Raw genomic sequence first — 24,910 nt, 5'->3', positions numbered from 1 at the left:
AGGGGCTGGATGGGTTAGGAAGGTTTCAGACAAAGGTGGCTTATGGAAAAATTTTCCATTTGAGTTGTGCAAGTTTTTAGACATTTTTAACACCACTTTATATCTCAAGCAATTTCCACAGTCCAACTGCAGGGCACAAGGTGAGATCTTTACTAATATATCCTGCAAACAAGAAGCCCTGGTGCTACAGCAATACAAAATTATTTTTTAAAATTCGTGATGTAGGTATCACTGGCTAAACCAGTATTTATTGCCCATCCCTTATTGCCCTTGTTTAGAGGGCATTTAAGAGTCAACCACAATGCTGTGGATCTGGAGTCACATGTAGGCCAGACCAGGTAAGGACAGCAGATTTCTTTCCCTAAAAGAACATTAGTGAACCAGGTGGGTTTTAACAATTGACTGGTTTCATGGTCATCATTAGACTTCTAATTCCACCATCTGCCATGGGATTTGAACCCTTGTCCCCAGAGCATGTCTCCGCCTCCCACGTTGCTGTTATGAACAGAAGATTAAATGTGCTCAAGTGGAGATAAGACCCATAATTGTAAGTACAAGAGTATGAAATGAGGACTGATAATTTCAACAAAGAATCAGAATGTAGCATGGAGAAGGTTTTTAATCTGATCTGTAACCTGTGACAGCCAGGATAAGGGTAGAACAGTCCCTTAATGTTGCCTTGTCCTGCAGCTTATCACTGCTCAGGTTGAATGTTTGTAATAAGACAACATATCATCCAGGGAGTTTAATCTTGCAGATTGATCCTGTTCCAAATTTGCTTGTGATTTCCCCACATTTGTGTACTGCTGTCCCCTATTTTGTTCAGTCTGCTGATAGGAATATCTGGGTTGGCCCGTCTTCCAGCCTCCATAGTTAATTGACCTCTTGAGATCACTATAATACTCTGATGGGGGTGCAAACTCTGATGGCCTCTCATCCCTGGGATCCGGGCAATTCCTGGACCAGTGTCCGAACAGTTGCTCTGGAATGATTAAAAATAAAACACACAATCAGTTAAAATGGTGCATTACCTGCTTCCTCAAAATAAACAGAACCATGCATTTTACTCATGTCGACAGCAATGAATAGAGAAAGTGTATATATTGGAGGGGGTTATCATACACCAGGTCTCACAACGTTTGTCATGGTCCATCATATTAATCTATGTCACAGAATGCAAAGCCAGAAAATCCACGCATAACAACAGCCCACCACCCTCAGATGTTGATTTCTGTTTTAAAGAACACCAATTCAATCTCCTACATCTGAAAAAGAAAACCAAGCATGCTATTCATTGTTCCAATCTACAATCCTCCTTTCATTAGATTCCAATCTAATTACCTTTTCCTCTGTCCCATTCCCTGATGTGAGGTATGCCAGATTTTGTGTCCTTCCGCTCCTGTGTTACAACCTCCACCTTATTTCTCAGGCAGGTAGCTTCGTTCTGCATTACATCTGGTTCTGCTGCTGTGGATATCAATTCCTTAATCTCTTCATCTGCACATGAACAAAGATTACATGGGTGACATGAGTTGTATTGTAAAGGTCTCGATTAATTTTATCATAACTTATAAAGGGCAGAACCTTGCTTATGGTGGACTTTATTCTTAGTGCTGTGCATCATACCTTTACAGCACTTTAGAATCCACCTTAGGAAGGATATTTTAAAGCACACTACATACTTTAGGCCCACACAATGTATTTTTTAAACAATATCATGCAGTTTTGACACCCAGCCTCAGAGCTACAGAACATGGAACTGCCCCATTCTTCACAAAATCTTTCCATAAGAGTCAGGGGAAACTGGTTTACCAAAAGATGAGAGGGAGGAAGAAAGAAATGGATCAAAAAGCCAGTCACCCCCAACTCACACTTGCATAGCTTCTCATGGAGTTTCTGAGAGGGTCTGAAGGATTTCAGTCCATTCCCCATTGCTGAGCTAGTACATGGAATAAAATGATGGAAGCAAACCAATGAAAAATTGAAACGTTCAAATAACTAAACAAGTTTTAGGTGGGGCAGCTGGAGCATGATCAGAAATACATCTGTAATTTTATTGCCTGCGTATAATCGGATCTACTCATTGTATAGAAAAGGCATTTAACTGATGCCCACCACCAGTCTGGTATCTTCCATAGAGATTTTATATTATTAAATGAATGTAACCAAACTTCAGGAAACCTTTTCCAGTTTTTAAGATGCATACGTTATAATTTTAAAATTGAAATTAAAATGCAATTATATTTCTCCCTAGTTGAAGCACCATTCACCAGCTGACTGGTCATACAAATATCTGACAATACAACCCTTAAAATGCCCAATGAAAAGTGGCTCACTCAAATTTCCAGAGAAAAACAAAGCATCCACTCTTCCCAATTCTCCTAGTCATGCTATGAAAGGGAACATGCATTCTCTCATTCTTTCTGGGATTGTTGTAACAAACCCTCCATATTTTTTTTATTCATTCACCAGGATGTGGGCATCGCTGACTCGGCCAGCATTTATTGCCCATCCCTAATTGCTCTTGGAGAGGTGGTGGCGGTGAGCTGCCTTATTGAACTGCTACAGTCCATGTGGTGTGGGTACACCCACAGTGCTGTTAGAGAGGGAGTTCCAGGATTTTGACCCAGCGGCAGTGAAGGAACTGATATATTTCCAAGTTAGGATGCTGTGTCACTTGGAAGGGAATTTGCAGATGGTGGTTTCCCCTTACTGCTGCCCTTGTCCTTCTAGGTGGTAGAGGTTGCAGGTTTGGAAGGTGCAGTTGAAGGAACCTTAGTGCCTTGCTGCAGTGCATCCCGTGGATGGCGGACACTGCTGTCACTGTGTTAGTGGTGGAGGGAGTGAATGTTTGTGGAAGGGGTGCCAATCAAGCGGACTGCTTTGTCCTGGATGGTGTTGAGCTTCTTGAATGTTGTTGGAGCAGCATGCATTCAGGCAAATGGAGAATATTGCATCACACACCTGACAATGTAGGGATACATTGTTTCATATACATGGTGTGACAAAGATGGAAAGGTGAAAATCCTTGCTTCTATTCTAGTGCTCTTTCACATGTCCCATTTTCTGGGCCTCACCCAGCACAAAGATTTGCTCACACCTTCATTCTGCTCTGGCAGCTCTGCAGTGTCTTCAATTCCATCGCCTTTCAGTTTCTTCATCTTCCTCTGACGAACCTTCACCAATCTAGCATTCAACATGGCTTTGCGCTTCTCCTTCAGCTTCTCTCGTTTGGTTCTTTGATCCATTGTCTGCAACAGAAAGCAAAGCTCAGCCACTGCAACACTCACTGGAATTTAGGGATGGCAACTGAAAGAGCCAAATCAGAACTCTTATGCACTCAGGTGATACTGACATCTCCCAGCTTGGGAGCTTATTATCTCCTCACCGGTATCAAGGCTGCTCCCAAACACCATCTCTAGGGGTTCTCTATAGAACAGAAACTGTCAATCCTCATTGCTGACCTCGTGTGGCACAATATAGCAATTCTTCACAGGGATGGAAAAGATCAAAGCAAGATTACTTCTCACCAGCTTTTATTTATATTTAATAGCAGTGACTGGCTGTGCTATACCAAGAATGGAGGATAAGCATGCTAACTGCAGTGTAAACCTTTCAGCTGCTGTACTGGACAATTCCTTCATATGGCCAGTCAATTGCATGGTCTACCTTTGGTTTTCCAGAAATTTATGGTTGACCTCCAATTGTAGCAAAGAAAAGTCTGAGCATCTGGAGAGGGATGGATCAGAATGCCTCATCTTTTGAAAATGTATTCCTTTCTCCCAAATCCTCTCTCCGACAGCAACTCAGCATTATAAAAACTAATTTCGTTGTGGCATTGCTGGTATTTATTGCCCATTTCTGGTAGAAGAATGTAACCAAGCTTCAAGAAACACATTTCCAGCTTCTAAGCTGTTTTTCTTCATAATTAATTTTAAAATTTCAGTTAAAATACAATTATATTTCCCCCACAGCCCAAGCACCATCCAGGGGTTCCCTTGTAAAACTGCTTGCCAGGCTGCCTCAGAGAAGTTAAAAATTAAACATGTTCGTGTGGGACTGCAGTCATTTATAAGCCACAGCAGGGAAGGATGACAAGTTTTCCTAACCTAAAAAGACATCAGTGAAGCCCATCTGACAGCTTCATGGTCACGTTTACTGACGCTAGCTTACTATTTCCAGATATAATTTTATTTTTCAAAAATTGAATTCAAATTCTCAAACTGCCATGGTGGGACTTGAGCTCACTTGAATTCTCAGGCCTCAGGAGTACAAGTCGAGTATCGTACTCTTAAACAAGACAGTGCAACAAAGCTTTTACCAAGTCAGATCTTCATGTACACAGATTACTTGTTCTTGTCTACAGAGCTTGGTCACACCCACACATGCTTACTTTCCACTGCATGTCACTTAATAGGAATCATGAGTGGGCAACCAGGGTTAGGATGCCCCCTCCTTGGCCCATGGCCATGAAGGCTAGTAGTAGCAACCCAAAATATTGCACTATGTAGTATCAGTTAGTTCAGCGCAGACAGGCAACTGAGCCTGGGACCTTCATTCCTGGTATATTGAATTTTCATTCTACCTTCTCCATGGCTTTATCATTCTTTCTATAATAGTTCTCCAACTTTAGCCTCACCAATGTCTTGTATAAATTTAGCACCTCTTTGTTTACTTATTCAGTGAAATTATATAAAAATACTAAAAAGCAGACACCTAATTTGTCTTCTTTTGGCCATTTCATAGCTATTTCTACCTGCACTTCTATCTTTTAAGATTAAGGTATCTACACGCCCAGATCTCTCCTTCCATTCATTTGGGATCAACCTCCTTTCAGTTTTCTTTTTCCCCAGAATGTACTTGTTCACATTCTACTGCACAAAACTGCCCACTCATCTAATCAGTCTATGCCTTTCCTCAATAGTTGTCTGTGTCCAAATCATTTATCTAAATGTTAAGGCATTGTAACATGGATCCATGGAGCAGTCCACCCTCCACATCCTGCTTACTTATCTCTATTTTATTCTTCCTTCTCCCCCAGCCCCGACCCAAAACCATTCCTGTATCCACGTGGTGAATGGTCATGTAAAAGCCTCTTATCGCACAACCTGCCACTTTACAGATTCACGTGGACTGTCCCTGACAAGTCCTGCTTACTTATCTCTATTTTATTCTTCCTTCTCCCCCAGCCCTGACCCAAAACCATTCTTGTATCCACGTGGTGAATGGTCATGTAAAAGCCTCTTATCGCACAACCTGCCACTTTATAGATTCACGGGGCCTGTCCCTGACAAGTCCATGCTCCTGGTCCATATGGCTCAGCTACTCAGAGCCTTAACCAGCTGAGCAACTGGGAGAGCCCAGTATCCCCACTGTAACCATTTAATTCAAATGGCAGCAGTACATCAACACATCTGGAACGTACCTGTTCTCTCAGCATGTCGAGGGTCTCGATCTGTTTCTTCCTGGCACTTTCATCACGAGCAAAGGCAAAATAACCTACACCCAGTTCTCGAGCCTCTGTAATACAGTAAGGTCATTCTATCAGAACAGCTTCTATCAGCTATCAGTTTTCAAGACTATTTTCCCCGTACACTTTGGGCTCTGGCACCTCACTTTTCAGCTGGCAGATTGGGCCAGCAACACAATGCCAGGTCTCTGAAGACGTTGCTTTGACTACCAGCAATGCCAAGGCGATACAAACTCTAGCTGCAAACAGTACACTACACAATTTTGCACCATGTCTGTTTTAACTATGAGAACAGTTTCCAAAATAACATTTACATTGGAGGCTCCTCCAATGGATTAAATGAAGGAGCTGCAGATCAACCTTTATCTGGTATTATACCCCAACTACTTTCAGGAAGGGGGATAGGGCCCTCCGCCTCCCCTCCCTCCCTCCCACACAAATTCTGGTTGCCGACTGTGGTGCAGCTCCCAGCTTGCTGAAGGTTGAGGACAGGGTGTGACAGCTTTTGACCAGAGAATGGGATGTGAAACAGCTTAGAAAAAGAATCAAGAAAACCAGTCGAGCAGTCTTGGAACCTCTGGGTCAATGGCGGATAATAGCAGACATCTGGGAAGACCAAAGTTATCTGCAGTTCCAGGCACCAGGGTATCTGACAGACCAAAGAGCTCCTTTCACTCCAGCTCCCCCACTATTACGACAAACATGAACTTTGAAACAAGCTAAAATAGTAGAGATCTAACTTTGCAGCTGTTATTGTTAGAATTTGACTAACAACCCTATGGGAGACACCAAGCAGGCTGAAGACTGAATTGCAAATTCAGCCTCTTCATTGCTACTTCATCCAGGAGGTAATGGGGTTTTTACTGTTCCAGCCTTTCACAAGTTTTCCAAGGCATGCCTGCTGGCTGAGAACAGGGTGATGTTCAACTGTGATGCTGTCCACAGTGGAATAGCCTGTCAATAATCATTGCACAGATACACACACCAAGAATAGTCTTTTTGGGTAAGGTACAGGAGGCAACTGTTACAATTGGAATCACAAGTATGCACCAAAAACAGAGAAAAAGAGAAAATAGGAGAAGAAAATTAAGTGGAGAAGAAAAGAATGTCCTGCAAGAGATCAACTTAACCCTGGTAAATCAACTAAGGACACTAAAAGATACTTCTTAATGAAGTGTGTGGCACACACTAAAATTTATACCATTTTGTCGGATGTCTTCGTAGTGCATTGGTCCGATTGGTTTGTTCAGGGCCTCCTCTTCCTCTCTTTCCCACTGCTGCCGCTGAAGCTCCCTTCTCATGTCTTCGGAAAGCAACGTCTTTTCTCCCACTTCTTGCCTGTGAACAGTTCAAGCCAAAGACATGTCGCACAGACCCATGTCAACACCTACCGTCACAGCATCACAGGACAGGAGTACTTACTTCCCAACAAGCAGGAGCAGAACTTCTTTTTTGTTCCATTATTAATTACCAAGTTAGAAATGATGGTCAGGCAAATCCAGACATAGTGATAAGTGGACACCAAACTTGGATTTGAAGATTACCAGTCAAGACTGAGGAAACCAAAGAGTATGATGGAATGTGATCTGCCTGGTTTCAAGTTCTAAGGTTTCCTATACCATGCATTTTTATGCAAGATCAAGGCACTGAAATGTTTAAAATATTAGTCATGAGGCTATATTTTGTGATTTACTTTGTCTTGCTGACTGAGTGCATGGATTGTTTGGGAACTTCACACAAAGTACAAGTGACATTTTGTGTAAGTATGAGCATTAGTATGATAAAATTCCATTAGACTTTGTCTGCAGCATAGCCAGGTAATCAAAGAACCAGTACAGCTCTCCTATCCCCCACCCAATTAAAATTAAAACAGAAAACGTTGGGAAGCACTCAGCAGGTCAGGGAGCAACTCCGGAGGGAGAAACAAGAGTTCACGTTTCAGGTCAATGAACCTCAGGACCAGATGAAATGTTAGATCTATTCCTCTCTCCACAGATGCTGTCTGATCTGCTAAGAGCTTTCCAGCACCTTCATTTTAAGATTTTCAGCATTTGCAGCTTTTTGCTTTTACTCTAGAGATAATTATTTATTTGGCCATTGGGGAAGAAAGAGAACAGTTATCTGTAATGGCTGATTCACCACATCTACCTCCACATGAAGACACTTACCTATATTGACAGGTCACCATTCTTCTGGAGACATAATAAGCGACTTAACAGGTTACACCTAAGTCACAGGCCTAGCTTGAGTTCAGTTCAGTCACTTCAAAAGGATGTGGTAAAACAAGGCAGAACTACTGTGTACAAAAGGCATGTGCTTATCCAAAAGGCAACGGTTTTATTATTTTGATATTCAAAAAGGTTTTAATGCATTGGTGAAAATTAAGAACTATATTGTCATTTTAATCTACTGACCTATTTTATTTTAAATAAACACAAATTTATAGTTTTAGTCTGAACTACATATTCTAGTGTTTTCCCTTCTATCAACGAGTTCAGTATGCCTCAGTGGGTAACCTATGCCATTTCCATTGCAGGCTAAATGGTATAGGGATTCACTCTTCACCTGCGGCATGCTATCCAACATACCTCACACAAAGTGAAACTCTAACACTCAGGAGTGTAAGCTGCCTATGAAGGTTTCATTTCGTGCTGAGCATGAGAAAAGAGTATTGGAAAGCATTCTGAATCGTAACAGGTATTTGTGCAGCAACTGAACTCCTGAAACAGAATAAGTTAGAATAGGAAACAATAGAGTCATAAATACTGCAGCAAGGGAAGACGGCGAGAAGAGTATCTAGTGCGCAAGATGCAAAGGACCTTACAAACTAGCGAACTTTTTGGGAAAGCCAGAAATAATTCATAACAAAAAGTTTTCACAAGTCCTTAAACTGACTCTGTGCTACAGGAAGGATCATATCTACAGTGGAGTGAACTTCTGCAAGGTAGTTTTTTTTTGTTGTTGGTTGAGGCTTGTTTTCAGTTCAACAGAAATATAGTGTGAAACGACAAGTGACAAGTTTACTTCAAGGCAACAATTTATTTAGGATATTGGAGAGATCATATAGTTTAAATACTGAGCAAGTCTAAACAGAAATGCATGAGAAAGTTGGGTTTTGGTGGTTCTAACTTGTTAATAGAATCCAAGTTGGTTGGTGAAGTCAAAACCAAGAAACAGAGCTTTTCTTTACTGAGAGGGTTTATTGACTTTGTTCAGTCTCATAGCTCTCCTTCCACCCAGTGTCCCAACTGTCCCCTATTTATATGTGATCATAGTACTTAATTAAACAATGCCCTTCACCCAAGTACCCTAATGTAAATATAATTAACATACTGTTAACAGTCACCCTTAAGGGTGAAAGGACATTGTCATAACCCACCCTCAGGAATGGCATTCAAGTTCCAGTCCAGACTGATGAATTAACAATCTCCCCTTTTCATCAGCTGGAAGGGTCCCAGTGAATGATTCTGCAACTGTTTCAACCCAGTAGCTTATGAGCATGAATCCACAGATACAACTGCCCAGAATTTAGCAGTAAATTGGCAGTCTTATTCAAGAGACCACTAGATTACTGAAATTTAAATGTCACTCTAGGTACAAATAAAGAATGTTCTTCAGGTTAAGGTTAACAAAAAAAAAACTCAAATCCATAATGCGCCCTATCAGGTCAAAGCTCTCCATAGTGGATAATTTCTGAAGAGCAAGGACTGTTACATAGGGAAATATGTCAGCTATCCTGCATCCCACAAACAGCCAAGATGCAAATGATTAATCAATCTGCTTTTGGTGATGTGATTCGGGAGGAATTTTGACCAGGGTACCAGGAAAACTCCCTGTTCCTCACATAACATGGAACCTTTAGAGCACACTAGAGGAAGCAAACGAGATTGCTGGTTCAACATTTCATTCAAAGGACCGAGCTTTCAACAATGTATCTCTCCATTAATATAACTACAAATGGGACACTGCCTGAAGGATTGCAGAGAAAGCTTTGTCATAGAACTAGGAACACTCAGCACATGCATTAACAGGTCCTAAGGTGGAGAAATGTTCCAATTTCTGACACCAATACTGATCATTCAGGCACAAACATTTTGCTTAGAAAGAAAGATTATAAAGGTGTATGTATGTTCTGGATAATCAATCCAAATACCTGGCTATTCCTACGAGGTGCAGCACCCTTACCCTATTCTCAAGGACAACTAGGGATGGGCAACAAATGCTGGCCTAGCCCACATCCCATGAAAAGATTTTTAAAAATCTCATGAAGTATCTATCACTGCCTCCATTCCTGTAGCTCATTCTTCCTAAAGACACATTATTCACGGCTACAAATGCAAAATATTGTGGATGCTGGAACTCTGAAATAAAAGAACATTTCCAATTTTATTTACTCATGTTACCTTGATCCTTTTAGATCTTTATCCATAGCAAGTAGTCCTGACAAATCTTTCTTCATGCATCTTCTGGATCGGCCTAAAGAATCCACATAGTCAATCCTGGGGATGGGGGTGGAGGGGGGAGGAGGGGATGGGGAGGTGTGTAGAGGGAAGCACACAGAAAAGTACAGCCTTTAGTTCAAACTGCTATTTAATTAATTGGTAAGGGGATCAAAGGTTATGGGGAGAAGGTGGGAGAATGGGGTTGAGAAACTTATCAGCCATGATTGAATGGCGGAGCAGACTCAATGGGCCGAATGGCCTAATTTCTGCTCCTATGTCTTATGGTCTCCTACCCAAAATAAAAGCTGACACAAATGTAAGTCATGTGTACACTTTTAAGCTAAAAACTAAATTGGAAAATATATCTAATTAATAATTATAACAATATAGAACTCCCTGGATGTCTGGCAGGGGAAATCAAGAACATAATTTAAGCCAGGCCTTAAAATGGCAAAGCACAAAAGAAAAGTTTTCAAATGGATGCTATCTGAACCCCAAGATTTAAAGAGAATCTTTAAGCTCTCTCCTGAGGTGACTATACATACATTACAACAGGCATTGTTAGTATTTCAGTATCTCGATGGATGGACCATTGTTAAGATGTAATCCTAGACAGAGTGTGTCAGGCTATTGGGGATAGGCTTAGCCATGTCCCTATGAGCTCTCTGCTCATTCACACTTTCAGTATCACTTGCTTGGGGCATTATAAACCCAACGAAATGAGAATACAAATGGCCATGAAATGTAGCTGACTGAAGACTCTTAATGCATTCCTACAAGATTAACAGTGCCAGGGATTTAGAACGTTTCTTGCAGCTTCAAGTATAAACATTTGCAAATTGAAATTTTAGGATACTATAGATTTCTCCCCCATATTCTAGATTCTCACCATTCCTCATCAGGGTTCAGTGGTGGTGGAATTTCAGACTCAGGCACTGCATCCTCATCTTTCTCACTCTTCGCTGCCTTCTTTGCTGCCTTGCTCTCACGTAGAGCCTGCAACTGTTTCTGCTTGTCAAAAATCTTCTGTGTGAAATCTACCAAGTACATGCTTTCTGTTTCTTCATCTGGTACAGGATAGTGGGGTGTCCGTTTTGTATTAAGAAGGGCAGAGATAAATTTTTTAAAAAACAATTATTGGTAATTTGAGATTTTAAAAAGTCATACTTTACTATATATTAGGAGCAATCGGCTCTGGTCAAAATAAAGCCAGCACCGTTTGGTTTTACGTTTTCTTTTTACATGGCAGTTTCTTAAAAAAAAAATCCAATTCAGACTGCATTCCATCTTTCTTTAAATTCTGTCCAGAATGGCAGCCCCAGATGCAGAAAGGATAGGTCAATTCAACACCTTGAGCCCATTCTGGCAATCAGATTATTGCTGATCTGTGTCTTAACTCCATTTACCCATTTAATACCCCTGCCAAACAAAAACCGATCAAAAGCAAAACACCACAGACGTTGGAAATCTGAAATAAAAACAGAAAATGCTGGGAATACTCAGCAGGTTAGGCAAAATCTGTGGAGAGAGAAACAGAGTTAATATTTCAAGAAGATATCATCAAAAAGCAATTTCAGTTTTGAAATGTTAAAATGAACTAGCCTCAACAGCTTTTTGGTGAGAATGGTAATTGTATATTAATTGTATGCATGTGGTGGGCATTAACTAGGGATTCACTTGCGTACCTATCAATAGAAACAGACTGAAATTGTGATTGTTGGGTTAGGAGGTAAGTAAGTGTAATTCTGTAAATAAAAAATAAAGTGTGTAAAAACTGACTCCAATTCTTATCTTTCACCAACTGCTTTCTGGAATCTTAAAAGAGAGTTCTCAGATTTCCACTGTCCTTTGTGTGAAGAAGCATATTCTGACTTCACTCCTAAATGGCCGAGCTCTAATTTTAAGACCATGTCCAATTGTTCTGGCCTTCTCCGGCAGAGGAATTGGTTTCTCTCTATTTACCCTATCAATTCCATTAAGAGCACATGAATTGCAAATTATATTACTGACCTCTGCACCACTCCAATACTGACCTCTTGTGCATTGCAGATTTTCACTGCTCCACCACTCGTGGCCAGTTTTCAGCTGCCTAGACCCTAAGATCTGAATTTCCCTTCTTAAACCTCTCCTCCATTCCTATTACTTCCCTGCGGGGCTCGGCTTAAAACTTTGTTTGATAACTCTCCTGTGAAATGCCTTGGGATAGACCATGTAGTACAGGCTTGGCTAACATACAGCCAGTGAAGCCCCCCTATGCACCCACCGAGACAGTTTTCAAAATCCCAGCCAAAGAAATAAGTTTGAATGGAAGATTCTGTATGGAGTCGCTCCTCCACTCACAGGCCATTTCTCTCCCACGTTTACTATTGGAAGGCTCACTAGGTGGAGCGGAGCCCAGGGAGCGGAGGTGCCAGCGGGGCGGGGCCCAGGGAGCGGAGCGGGGCGGGGCCCAGGGAGCGGAGCGGGGCGGGGCCCAGGGAGCGGAGCGGGGCGGGGCCCAGGGAGCGGAGCGGGGCGGGGCCCAGGGAGCGGAGCGGGGCGGGGCCCAGGGAGCGGAGCGGGGCGGGGCCCAGGGAGCGGAGCGGGGCGGGGCCCAGGGAGCGGAGCGGGGCGGGGCCCAGGGAGCGGAGCGGGGCGGGGCCCAGGGAGCGGAGCGGGGCGGGGCCCAGGGAGCGGAGCGGGGCGGGGCCCAGGGAGCGGAGCGGGGCGGGGCCCAGGGAGCGGAGCGGGGCGGGGCCCAGGGAGCGGAGCGGGGCGGGGCCCAGGGAGCGGAGCGGGGCGGGGCCCAGGGAGCGGAGCGGGGCGGGGCCCAGGGAGCGGAGCGGGGCGGGGCCCAGGGAGCGGAGCGGGGCGGGGCCCAGGGAGCGGAGCGGGGCGGGGCCCAGGGAGCGGAGCGGGGCGGGGCCCAGGGAGCGGAGCGGGGCGGGGCCCAGGGAGCGGAGCGGGGCGGGGCCCAGGGAGTGGAGCGGGGCGGGGCCCAGGGAGCGGAGCGGGGCCCAGGGAGCGGAGCGGGGCCCAGGGAGCGGAGCGGGGCCCAGGGAGCGGAGCGGGGCGGGGCCCAGGGAGCAGAGGCGCCGGCGGAGCAGGGCTCAGTCATGTAGAGCGGATGTCCGTCCAGCTCACTCCCCGAGACTAGGAGTGAGCCTGACACATAGAAACATAAAAAACAGGAGCAGGCTTTTCGGCCCTTCGAGCCTGCTCCCCCATTCATTATGATCATGGTTGATCATCCAACTCAATAGCCTGCTCCCGCTTTCTCCCCATATCCTTTGATCCCTTTCACCCCAAGAGCTATATCTAACTCCTTCTTGAAAACATACAATGTTTTGGTCTCAACTACTTTCTGTGGTAACGAATTCCACAGGCTCACTACTCTCTGGGTAAAGAAATTTCTCCTCATCTCAGTCCTAAATGGTCTACCCCGTACCCTCAGACTGTGACCCCTGGTTCTGGACTCCCCCACCATCGGGAACATCCTTCCTGCATCCACCCTGTCCAGTCCTGTTAGAATTTTATAGGTTTCTATAAGATCCCACCTCATTCTTCTGAACTCCAGCGAATATAATCCTAACCAACTCAATCTCTTCTCATATGTCAGTCCCACCACACACAACCTATTACGCTCTAGTACTCACCTGTATTCGTTACTCATTATTTTCACACCTCAGCTCTTTGAAGTTCATGTTTAACATTGCGCCAAACTTTCTCTTTCCAAAATTTGCTCATCAGCCACTTGAGTGAGAATAACTTTGAAATGTGGCCCCCTGCTTGAAAAGGTTGGCAAGCCTGATATAGTATGTTAAAGGTGGCGCATAAATTCAAGTTGTTGTTGTAAAAATCACAGTCACGTGGTAACAAGGTTCTTTGCCTAAGGGAGGCACAATGAGGCAGCCTTGTTCAGTCCTGCTCGCAGACTGTCTGGAATGCCACTCAGTGGGAATAAGTCAACAAACTGTAGCTCATGGAGCTGGCAGAGGGAGAACTGCAGAACGTGAAAAAAAAAGAAAATAGGAGAAAAAAAAAGTACATGCCTAGCGCAGATTCGCAACACTGGCATGCACTGACGAAAACGGCCAACACAGTGAGAACCCAACCAATAGAAGCAGACAACCAGAACTATCAATAGCCTAACTGACATCATTCTGCTGCACATTATAAGAGATTAAGCAATGAAGGCTCCTTGTTTTTCAGTGTTTTATGTGACTTTGCACTCATCAAAATGAGAGATGGCACTGGAGAATGGAACACCTTCAATTTCAGGCTCCTACTATCAGGCAGACCCAGATGAGATTCAAACCTTAGATTGAGACTTCCCAAAATCACGTCACAACTAAAGATGTGTTTGCTTTTTTTAAAATCCAGAGTTAAATGGAAGTATTTGAACAAAACTTAGAAACCACAATCCAAATTACCTGGCAAGTTCCCTTTTGTCATTTGCTCATAAAGTTTTGCTTTTTCCTCCAATCTCTGCCTAAAGAAAGCACAAATTAATTTAGTCTACAGTAGTTAACACAAGGCATGAGCATAGCATTTTACAACACAGCATAAACACTCTATCACAGAGCATTCTTTTGAAAGGAAATCCCTTTTTTGAAAGAGCTGCAGTTCGGAACCGTGAGCACAAAATCTAGGCTTACCATTCCATTTGGCTGCTGAGGGAGTTGGAGGTACTGTTTTTTGGATGGGACCTTAACCCAAGACTCCATTTGCTTTCTCAGGTGAACATTAAAAATCACATGGCATTATGTCAAAGATGACATTCTCTGTGGTACCACAGCTAATATTTGCCCCACAACCAATATTATTAAAAATATAGATTATCTGGTCATTGCTGCTTGTGAGATCTTGCTGTGCACAAATTGGCTGCCACGTTTCCTGAAGTATAACACTTATAAAGTATAAGACAACAATTTTTAAAAATGCATTTAATTGCCTATAAAGTGTGAAAGGTGCTGTGTAAATGCAAGTCTTTCTTTCAATTGGTTCTTTTTAAATTAAGGAACCAAAGTGAAGAGCCACAGCCTAAAATGCAGGACACCACAGAGGTTGAAAAAAAGGAGTTAAAAGATGAAGATGGTGTGAGGAGGACGAGTATTTGAAAAGAATGAGAAGAATATCTGAGAAGCCCAGAAAACAGCATCAACAAAGTAAGAGAGTTACCCACTTACATTATAAAGCACTCCTCACAGACAGGATGACATGGCAGAATGCTTTATAATAATGGGGAAAAGAAAGGTTGTGTCAACGAGAGAGATAGAGGCTGGAAGTTAAAGATATGAGAGGAATTGACTATCGGGCAATAATGCGGGAAGCAACACCGAGATAAGGGAGCAATTTTCAAACATTGGACTTTTTGAGGCTAACAGCTGTAGAGTGGCACAGCCCAGTGTCAATGAAGAAACAGACAGATTTAAATCCCACTCCATTAAGTTACTGATCTTAGCCATGCTGCTGTGGGACTCAATAAGCAGTGGCCAGGTTTGAATATATTTGTCCATTCCTTGGCCAAATGTTGAAATCTCCCACAACCAGCATGTAACATTGTTCCTCATCTGTTTAAACATCATCAGATCATTGCCTGCTCACATTGCAGAGGAGGTCTATTAACAACATTAATTGATAATTTTGCACCTTTATGAGTTTCAGTCATATTATTTTATTATATGCTCTTCTGCTGCTAGATCCACTCTTCCAAGTTCTCTAGCTCTGCCCACCTCCCCCGAAAGGAGAGAAAATCGCCTGACCATGTCATGGTAAATTGCAGTGTACTCCACTTCAGTCAGAAGCCCTTGACAATCCTCCCCTTTCAATACCAGTGCATTTTAGTAGGTAACTGGAGTGGGATATAACATTCAATTGCTTAAGTGTCACTGAATAGTTATTGACAATATGCCTTCCTGGGACTTTGACTCACAATAAAGATCAATTCCAGTTAAAACTCTTACTTTGATTTATCGAGGGTCTTCTGTTCCTCAATACTTTCTTCTATATCCTTCTCAGCCCGATCTAAAACACCTGCATTTTGCTTGATCCAGATACTCGGCTTCTGTTAAATTTATAGATCATCAGTTTAACATTTCTCTGCATCTCAAAAAGTATAGAACATGTTGTAAGGCAATGACTGTTAAATTATGGAGGATCAATAAGGCAACTTTTGTGTCAGAGAAAGTACAGAGAGTGCTGATTATTTATTTTGAGAAGTTTATTTCTGCTCATCAAGGCGAGGGGTGTTAGTGGGAGAAAGACCTGTAATCAGGTTGCCACTATCAAATACGCCTGGGTCAGGTACAGCACAGGTTAGATGCATAATAAAGATCCTCTGGGCTGCACCAACAATGTGCCTCAGCTGCAACCTCAAATGCTTTGGGTATGGGCCAATGCTTAGCCCGGATTTGCTTACAAGCAGCAATTGAAGGATGAAATCTCCCATACTACAGCTATAGAGTGAAAAGGACACAAACCTGGGAGCAAATCCCTCCTTGTCCATTTGGTGAGAGGGAAGATGCTTGTCATACAGCAACAGAAAAACTAAATAAAACCTAGCTGACTGAGAAAGCCCAAAGTGCAACTTTTTTCCAGAAGAATTTAAGGTCACCATGAAGCACATCAACCAGGAACTATATTTTGCACTGTGATCACCAGGTTCCTGTCAAACACTGGCACAAATACACGGAAAGGAAAATGAAAATCACACTTGAGCCTATGCACCTCAATATGCAAATATCTTGATTGATATTCTCAATTCAGCTACTGTGCCCTCTCCAAATGGAACTGAAAGGAGAAAATTGTACTGTTGGGTGCTTTCCATAGCTCATCCGAACATAAGCATGAAACATTCTCATGGCCATCGTTAACAACATTGCTGCCACATGGCAGCAAGTCAGGTTAATTACCACTACTAGCAAGACCTCAATTAGCAATAGTGACAGAGAACTCTCATACCTTGTTGACTGGCTTGGCTTTAAATGGAGCCCCTGCTTCTTTCAGTAGTTTATCCTGCTTGAACTCCTCCTGTTTCCGATAAAGTTCTGCCTTCAGATCCACCAACTACAACACAGAATTGTTTAAAAAAAAATCATGAGATGAGATTGTTGAAACAATTCAGAAATTAAAAACCTGACAATTGCAGAATACATGAGGATAGAGAAGAATTTTGTACTGTCCTCAAAGACAGCGGACCTCATGTTTTGATGCTATACAATGTGATAGACAAGTTTTTATCACAGATATCGTTTTGGAAAGGCCAAATCTTTGGCTTATTAAAACCAAACATGACAGATTGCTGGTTATGAGGAAATAATTTTCTTTCTCCCCAGAACTCCATACATAATAGTAATAAATACACTGTAACTTTATCTTTATTGTTCGATGAGTTGCAAAGCACTGTTAGGTTAAAATGAAAAACTGAATAACATTGCCCAAAGTGTTTAAGGTGGCACATTAAATATTTGATGTGAGTGCTACCTGGTGGTGCTCTGAATGAAACCTCAAGTTGACATATGGATCAGCCATGATCATACTGAATAGTGGAACAGGCTCAAGGGACTGAATAGCCTACTCCTGTTCATACGGCTAAGTGGAAGCACTCCTGCCTTTGAGTTTGTGAAGGCTGTGAGTTTACACCCCACACCAGGACTGTAATACACAATCCAGAGGCATAGTACTCAGGGACAACTGCACCCTCGAGATACCATGTTTTAGATGACAGGTTAAATTGAGGCCTCTTCAGGTGGCTGCAAAAGATCCACTGGCACCATTCAAAGAACAACAGGGAGCTTACCCAATATCCTGGCCAATATTTGTGTACCAATTGGATGTATGCTTGCCAGCAACAACACCGACTACATTTCAAGGTAGGCAATTCATTGGTTTTAAAGAGCTTTGGAACATCCCAAGGCTACAAAAGGTGCTACACAAATATGTATCTTCCTTACTTTCATTCATTTTGCTTGGCTTAACAAGGTTTTGTTCAATTTTGAATGACTATTATAATTGATATTTTCTAAAAACAGGTTATTTTATTTGTTTCCACTTTATTATTCTCTTGCATCTGACAGAAGGTTTGAATCAATAGGACAGTGGGTTCCTTGCTCAACATTAAACGTCAAGGTGACTGGTGACCTGCCCCTGTGAACTGCTCTATAACTGGTCTGGATTGAACTCTCCTATTGTGCCTGTATAAATTGGGTGGTGGGTTACTCACATTCAATTAGCTGCCTACCACCGTTATCCTGCAAACCTTAGGGAACTGCTGCAAAAGTCCCTTCCAACATCACTATAACAGATTATCTGCTCATTATCTGATTGATGTTTGTGGGAGTTGGCTGCTCTATACTGCATTACAATAGTGATTGCACTTTAAAAAGTACTTAATTGACCGTAAAGCATTTTGTCACACCTTGAGGTCATGAAAGATGCTTCATAAGTACCATTTTTTTCTCTCTTGAAGAAGCTGCAGGGAACCAAATGGCGCTCACACAGAGCAAGAGGTGAGAGCAAGCTGGGGGGCAATTACAGAGAGCTGGGTGCAAGGAAGCAAAATGTAGTCATTCTAGGGCAACAGATAACGCAAAAATCGCCACCAAGCAGAGCTGTGCTTGTGCACAAGAGCCCAGAAGAAACAGCTCTGAGGCAAGTATGCAATGGCAAAAAAGTTTGTCTGGGAAGCCTTAATTTCACAAAAGCTCAGGAGGGATGCACTGGATAAACCTCATCTCTGGAAATGAAACAAAAGCCAACCAAAGGCCCAAGAAAGTGGCTGGCCTGCTTGGAAAGTTGCTGGAATGCATTTCTATGGCAGTAAAGGAAATTTTACAGGGAAGTTTAGTAACTTTTTCCAGAATTATTATTTTTTTGCTTACAGTAAACGTGACATCATTGGGAGCAATGTGGCTGCTAATAGGAAATCAAATGGCTGGTTTTATTCAACTGTAACTCACTGCTTGCTATATGGTTCTTACATACAGCACAACAGCCTACAGGGTCCATGTGTCTGTGTTGGTATTTAGAGTCTTCACCCATTCTATCTGCCTCGGCTTAGCCTTAGCAGATCTTTCTATTCCCTTTTCTTTCATGTACTTGTTTAGTTTCCTTTTGAAAGCATCTAAGCTATGTGCTTCAAACATGATCTGTGATAGTGAGCTCCACATTCTAACCACTCTCAGTACAGAGGTGTATTTTTATTTTCCTATTGGATTTATTTGTGACTATCTTGTATTTATGGCCCTAATTTTGGATTCTCCCAAAGTGGAAACATTCTCTCCAAACTACCCTATCCAACCCACTCTTAATTTTAAAGATTCTGAAGAGGAGTGGCACAGACTTGAAATGTTAACTTGGTTTCTCTATCCACAGGTGCTGCTGAGTTTTTCCAACATTTCCTGTTTTCATTTCATAATTTTAGAGACTTCTATCAGGTCACCTCTAAATCTTCTTTCTTCTAAAGAAATCTTTCTTGATAGCTGTAAACTCTTAGCCCTGGTATCATCTTTGTAAATATTTTTTGCACTTTCTCTAGTGCCTTTATTTTTTTTTTAAACTTATTCACGGGATGTGGTCTTTTACTGCCCATCCCTAATTGCCCTTGAGAAGGTGGTGGTGAGCTGCCTTCTTGAACTGCTGCAGTCCATGTGGTGTAGGTACACCCACAGTGCTGTTAGGGAGGGAGTTCCAGGATTTTACCCCAGCGACAGTGAATGAACTGTATGGAGTTCAGAACTGTGCACAGTACTCCAAGTGCAGCCTGACCAGAGTCCTATACAAGTTTAACATAACTCCACAACTTTAGAAATCCATATTCTTATAAATAAACCCCAGTGCCTATTATAATTTTTAATTGCTTTGCTGACCAGCAATGCTGCTTTTAATCATTTATTTACCAGTATCCCTCGAATCCATTGTTCTTCTACCTTACACGTTTTTATATTTTCTAAGCTATAGGTGATGGTTCTATTTTTCCCACCAGCATGTATCACCTCACATTTACCTATGTTAATGCTCATTTGTCAATTACCTACTCAATCTACAAGTTTTTTAATCGCATATTAGATTGCATTCTTCCTCAGTGTGAGCTATAGCCCCAGTTTAGTATCATCCGCAAATGTTGATATTGTGTCTCTTACTCTTAAATCCAAAGTGTTAATGCAGATTATGATTAACAGTGGTTCCAGCACTGATCCTTGTTGAACAGTACTTTCTACCTTTCTCCCACTTGAATAACTACCTTTTGCAACTACACTCTGCTTTCTACTTTTTAAGCCAATTTGCTGTCTGCTCAGCTATTTGTCACCTGAAGTCAAGTCCTAATCTTTGCCACAACTCTATCATGTGGTACCTTATCAAAGACTTTTTCAAAATCTATGCATTTGACATTTACTGCATTACCCTTGTCTACTTTTTGAGGTAATGGAAAGAGTAGTTAGTTAAACCATGACTTAGCCTTTCAAAAATCTACACTATTGTCATCATATTTTCTGTCGCTAGATGCCCTTTGATCACTTCTTTTAGTATAGATTCCAGTATCTTTCCTATCAATGACAGTAAGCTGACTGATCTGTAGTTCCCAGATTTGTTCTATCTCCCTTTTAATCGCTGTTTTACTTTGCTGCTTCATAGTTGTTTGCTGGCCCTTGCAACCTGTGTGCTGAAACTTAAACCAATCAGTTGTTGGTCAGTTAATAATCTGGTTAATAATCATTTATTTCAGTCACAATGTTGGCTCCAGTGACAAGTGTGACACCCGAGGCGTGGCAGATACTTTCCAAATGTGACAATTCGAGTATGATGGGACAGTGTGATGCAATTGGATATGACAGTTACCCAATAGTGGAAGACATTTCGTTATATAGTTATTTATAGATCATGGAAGCGACTTAATTTTTCATCTCAGAAAAACAATCTTCATGGTTACTCAGACTAGACAACTGTCAGTAGGTGAGGAGGATTGAAATGCCTCATGCCTTAGCCTATCAGCAGAAAAATGCCAGCTGCTATTAAACTGACAATCTTGCTCAGAGAAACCATAAGGTTGGCTGATGTGGGAAAGGCAAATGTAAAGTTATTCCCTCTACAAAAAAAAAAGTCCAAATTTTCTCAACCTTTTCAATTTTCCCTTCACAAAAGTATTGCTTGATGTTGGGTAATGCCACTCTAAATAGTACTTAGCTATAGTGGCCATTCTTTGCGTGCAAGTCAAAACAATGACCAACAGCAACCTACTCAACTGACAGAGGCATCACAACTAAGCCAAAACTTGTACAGTCACACAGATACATTTTCTAGCAGAGTTCATTGGATAACAATCAGGAACGCATTACACTGACTTAGTGTCACCCCTGGCTCAATCGTAGCATTCTTTCCCATGAATGAATGTTCAAGCCCTACTTCAGGACTTAAGCACATAATCCAGAAATCAAAGCTAATGTCTAATTTTCCCTGCTCCTCCACAAGCTTCATCACACTGGTACTTTGCTGATAGACTCGCTACTAAAACATGTGAAAGGGCTGAAGTTGTGGTACATACTCACTAGATACTCAAAAAAAGACACCAGTTTGTCCATTCAACTGCAAGTGAATTTTGACTGGTGTGATAAATCCTAATTACTACAACAGCTTATATTGATACAGCACTCGTAATGTAATAAAAGTCCCAAGGCACTTCACAGGGGCATTATAAAACAAAATTTGACACCAAGACACCAAAGGAGATATTAAGGTAGATGACCAAAAGGTTAGTCAAAAAAGGGGGTTTTAAGGGCTGTCTTAAAGGAGGAAGCAAGGTAGAGAGATGAAGAGTTGTAAGGAGTAAATTCCAGAGCTTGGAGCCGAGGCAACGCAAGGCACAGCCACCAATGCTGGAGCAATTAAAACTGGGGATGCATAAGAGGCCAGAATTAGAAGAGCGCAGATCTCCAAGGGTTCCGGGCTGAAGAAAATTAGAGATAGGAAAGGAGCGAGGCCATGGAGGGATGTGAAAACAAGGATGAGAATTCTAAATTCAAGACATTGCTCAACTGGGAGTCAATGTAGGTCAGCAAGCACAGGGGTTAAGGAACTGAACATGGTGCAAATTACGACACAGGCAAGAGTTTTGGATGACCTCAAGTTAACGGAGGGCAGAACCCTGGGGGTTGGTCAGAACATATGAAGTAGGAATAGGCCACTTGACCCTTCGAGCCTGCTCTGCCATTCAATGAAATCATGACTGATCTGATTGTAACCTCAACGCCTCAGCCCCACCTACCCCTGATAATCTTTCACTCCCTTGCTTTTCAAGAATCTATTTACCTCTGCCTTAAAAATATTCAAAGACTCTGTTTCCACCGCCTTTTGAGGAAGAGAGTTCCAAAGATTCACAACCCCCAGAAAAAATTTCTCATCTCTGTCCTAAATGAGTGACTCCTTAATTTTAAACAGTGGCCTCTAGCACTAGATTCTCCCACAAGAGGAAACATCCTCTCCACATCCACCCTGTCAAGACCCCTCAGGATCTTACATGTTCCATCAAGTTACCTCTCATTCTTCTAAACTCCAGTGGATACAAGCCTAACCTGTCCAACTTTTCCTCATAAGACAACCCGCCCAATTCAGGTATTAGTAAACCTTCTCTGAACTGCTTCTAAAGCATTTACTCCTTCCTTAAATAAGGAGAACGATACTGTATACAGTACTCCAGATGTGGTCTCACCCATGCTCTGTACAACTGAAGCACAACCTCCCTACTTTTATAGTCAATTCCCCTTGCAATAAGTTATAACATTCTATTAGCTTTCCTAATTACTTGCTTTACCTGCATACTAACCTTTTGCAATTATGCACTAGGGCACCCAGATCCCTCCGCATCTCAGAGCTTTGCAAACTCTCACCATTTAAATAATATGCTTCTTTTTTATTTTTCTTGTCAAAATGAACAAATTCACACTTTCCCACATTATACTCCATTTTTCAGGTTTTTGCCCATTCACTTAATCTATCTACATCCCTTTGTAGCCTCTGTGTCCTCTTCACATCTCATTATCCTACCTATCTTTGTGTCATCAGCAAATTTAGCAACCATACTTTTGGTCCCTTCATCCAAGTCATTTATATAAATTGTAAAAAGTTGTGGTCCCAGCACTGATCCCTGTGACACACCACTCGTTACAGCCTGCCAACCAGAAGTGCGTTGGAATAGTCAAGTCAAGATGTGACAAAGGCATGGCGAGAGTTTCAGCAGCTGATGAGCTGGGGCAATAACAGAGGCGAACAATGTTATGGAGGTGGAAATAGGTGGTCTAGTGATGGCGCAGATATGCGGTCAGAAGCTCATCTCTGAATCAATTTGACACCAAGCTTGCAATCAATCTAGTTCAGACATTTGGAAGGGAGTAGAATGGAGTCAGTAGCAAGGTATTAAAGACAATGGTTTTGATCTTCCCACTATTTAACTGGAGGAAATTTCTATTATGCAATACTGGACGCCTGACAACAGCCTGACAATTTACAGACAGTGGTGGTGAAATAGAGCTTGGTGTCATTAGTGTGTATGTAGAACCTTAAGCCCCACAGAGGCAGCACCTAGATGGGAAATAGGAAAAAGCCAAGGATAGGTCTTTAAAGTACTCCAGAGTGGAAAGAGATGCCATTGCAGGTGGTTCTCTTGCTATGATAAGATAGGTAAGAATGGAACCAGATGAGAGCAAGACCCATCAAGCTGAATGACAGTAGAGAGGTGTCGGAGAGGATAGTGTGGTCAACTGTGTCAAAGGTTGCAGACAAGTCAAGAAGAACAAGCAAGGATATCTGTTACGTCCAAACCTCTCCAACACTGAAAATTTCCTTTTACAATTGTGGAATCTTATTCAATAATATTTCAATTATTTTTGGAAATGTAAAAACTTCCTTTTAACTTTTTCTGTCTCTTATATCCTCTCTCAGTTCTATCTTTCTTTCCCTCTCTTCGTTTCACTCTTTATACATGATTTTACATTGATTTAAATATTTTAACTGACACATCCTGGTTTAGGCTCTTCATGTGTCAATGCGAATTCTTCAATCTGATTGACAAAGAGGCAAGCAGTTGCTTGCCCTGTTCACACAGGTCACAAATCCCTGTAAAAGGACACTGCACTGAAATAGCTCTCTGATTATTCTAAGAGCTCACCATAAAATTGTGGGCTAAACATAATGAATAGCATATACAGTTTATTTCCTACTGACTGCAAAATCTGGATCAGGACAGGTGAAAAGACTGGCTCTTCAGGTAAAAAGGGTCCTTAAGGGGAAGAAAGACAGGGAACTTTCATGAGTGAATTGTTGAGCTTGGGGCCTGGAGGGCTGAAGATAGCCGCTAATGGGGGGTGGGGATGGTGGTGAAGAGAAATGGGGGATGCACACAAGACCAGAATTAGAGCAGCAGAGATATCTCAAACGGTTGTTAAGATTGCAGAGATAGGGAAGAGCAAGGCCGAGGATGGGGTTGAAAATAAGGATGAGAATTTTAAAATCAAAGTGTTGCCAGAGCGGGATCCAGTGTAGGTCACTGTAGGGGTGTAGGGGTGATAAAGGAACAGGATATGGTGCGAATTAGGGTACAATTAGCAGCGTTTTCGACGAGCTCAAGCTTATGAAATATTTCAGCTAATCCAGGGAATAAAAGTCATGTTTTTTTTTTCCAGTGTGAGCCATAGAAACCCGCTAAATGCACCAAAAGTACTCCAACTGTCACCGACCCCTCTGCTGTCTCAGTACCCAGAGACGGACATGGATAGCAGGCAGAGTAGCCAGGAAAGCCCGGGGACTGACATGGGGCCTGCTCTAGTATTTACACAATCCAGAAGCATCGCTTTCAACAAGCTCTGAGAGCGACTCACCGACGCTACCGTCACGTCGAACGTTTTCTTTTTCTTGTCCATAACGAAAAGGATTCATTTAATTCCGACAAAACTACAAGGGAACTGAGTTGCCTAGCGCGGCCATTTTAGTGAGGTTGAGGTAACGTTGACAGGCACGTCAAGCGGCC

The 24,910-nt window shown here is 42.3% G+C and overlaps 1 protein-coding gene across 1 annotated transcript; it reads right to left on the bottom strand.

Moving 5' to 3' along the window:
• Window positions 1-603: 603 nt before the first annotated feature.
• ccdc174 (coiled-coil domain containing 174) lies at window positions 604-24,910 on the bottom strand. The gene is made up of 11 exons (XM_078543806.1): window positions 24,762-24,910; window positions 16,855-16,959; window positions 15,858-15,958; window positions 14,325-14,383; window positions 10,802-10,979; window positions 9,874-9,969; window positions 6,672-6,808; window positions 5,426-5,520; window positions 3,101-3,251; window positions 1,342-1,497; window positions 604-982 (listed from the first exon to the last, which is right to left on the bottom strand). The coding sequence occupies exons 1-11, from the start codon at window positions 24,801-24,803 to the stop codon at window positions 702-704; spliced, it is 1,401 nt and encodes a 466-aa protein (XP_078399932.1). The 5' UTR covers window positions 24,804-24,910; the 3' UTR covers window positions 604-701.

The sequence above is a fragment of the Cetorhinus maximus genome, chromosome 6 (assembly GCF_964194155.1).
Source record: "Cetorhinus maximus chromosome 6, sCetMax3.hap1.1, whole genome shotgun sequence".
Taxonomy (NCBI): Eukaryota; Metazoa; Chordata; class Chondrichthyes; order Lamniformes; family Cetorhinidae; genus Cetorhinus; species Cetorhinus maximus.
Note: the sequence above shows the minus strand (reverse complement) of the source record. Positions and strands in the feature narration are given on the sequence as shown.

What these genes read in the sequence shown, in the direction of transcription:
- ccdc174 (XM_078543806.1), bottom strand. Translation starts at nt 24,803, where the DNA reads ATGGACAAGAAAAAGAAAACGTTCGACGTGACGGTAGCGTCG. An exon ending in TCGACATGCTGAGAGAACAG is followed by an intron (nt 3,252 to 5,425) that starts GTACGTTCCAGA and finishes TTTCTGTTGCAG; the next exon opens with ACAATGGATCAAAGAACCAA. An exon ending in GCTGCCAGAGCAGAATGAAG is followed by an intron (nt 1,498 to 3,100) that starts GTGTGAGCAAAT and finishes GTTCATGTGCAG; the next exon opens with ATGAAGAGATTAAGGAATTG.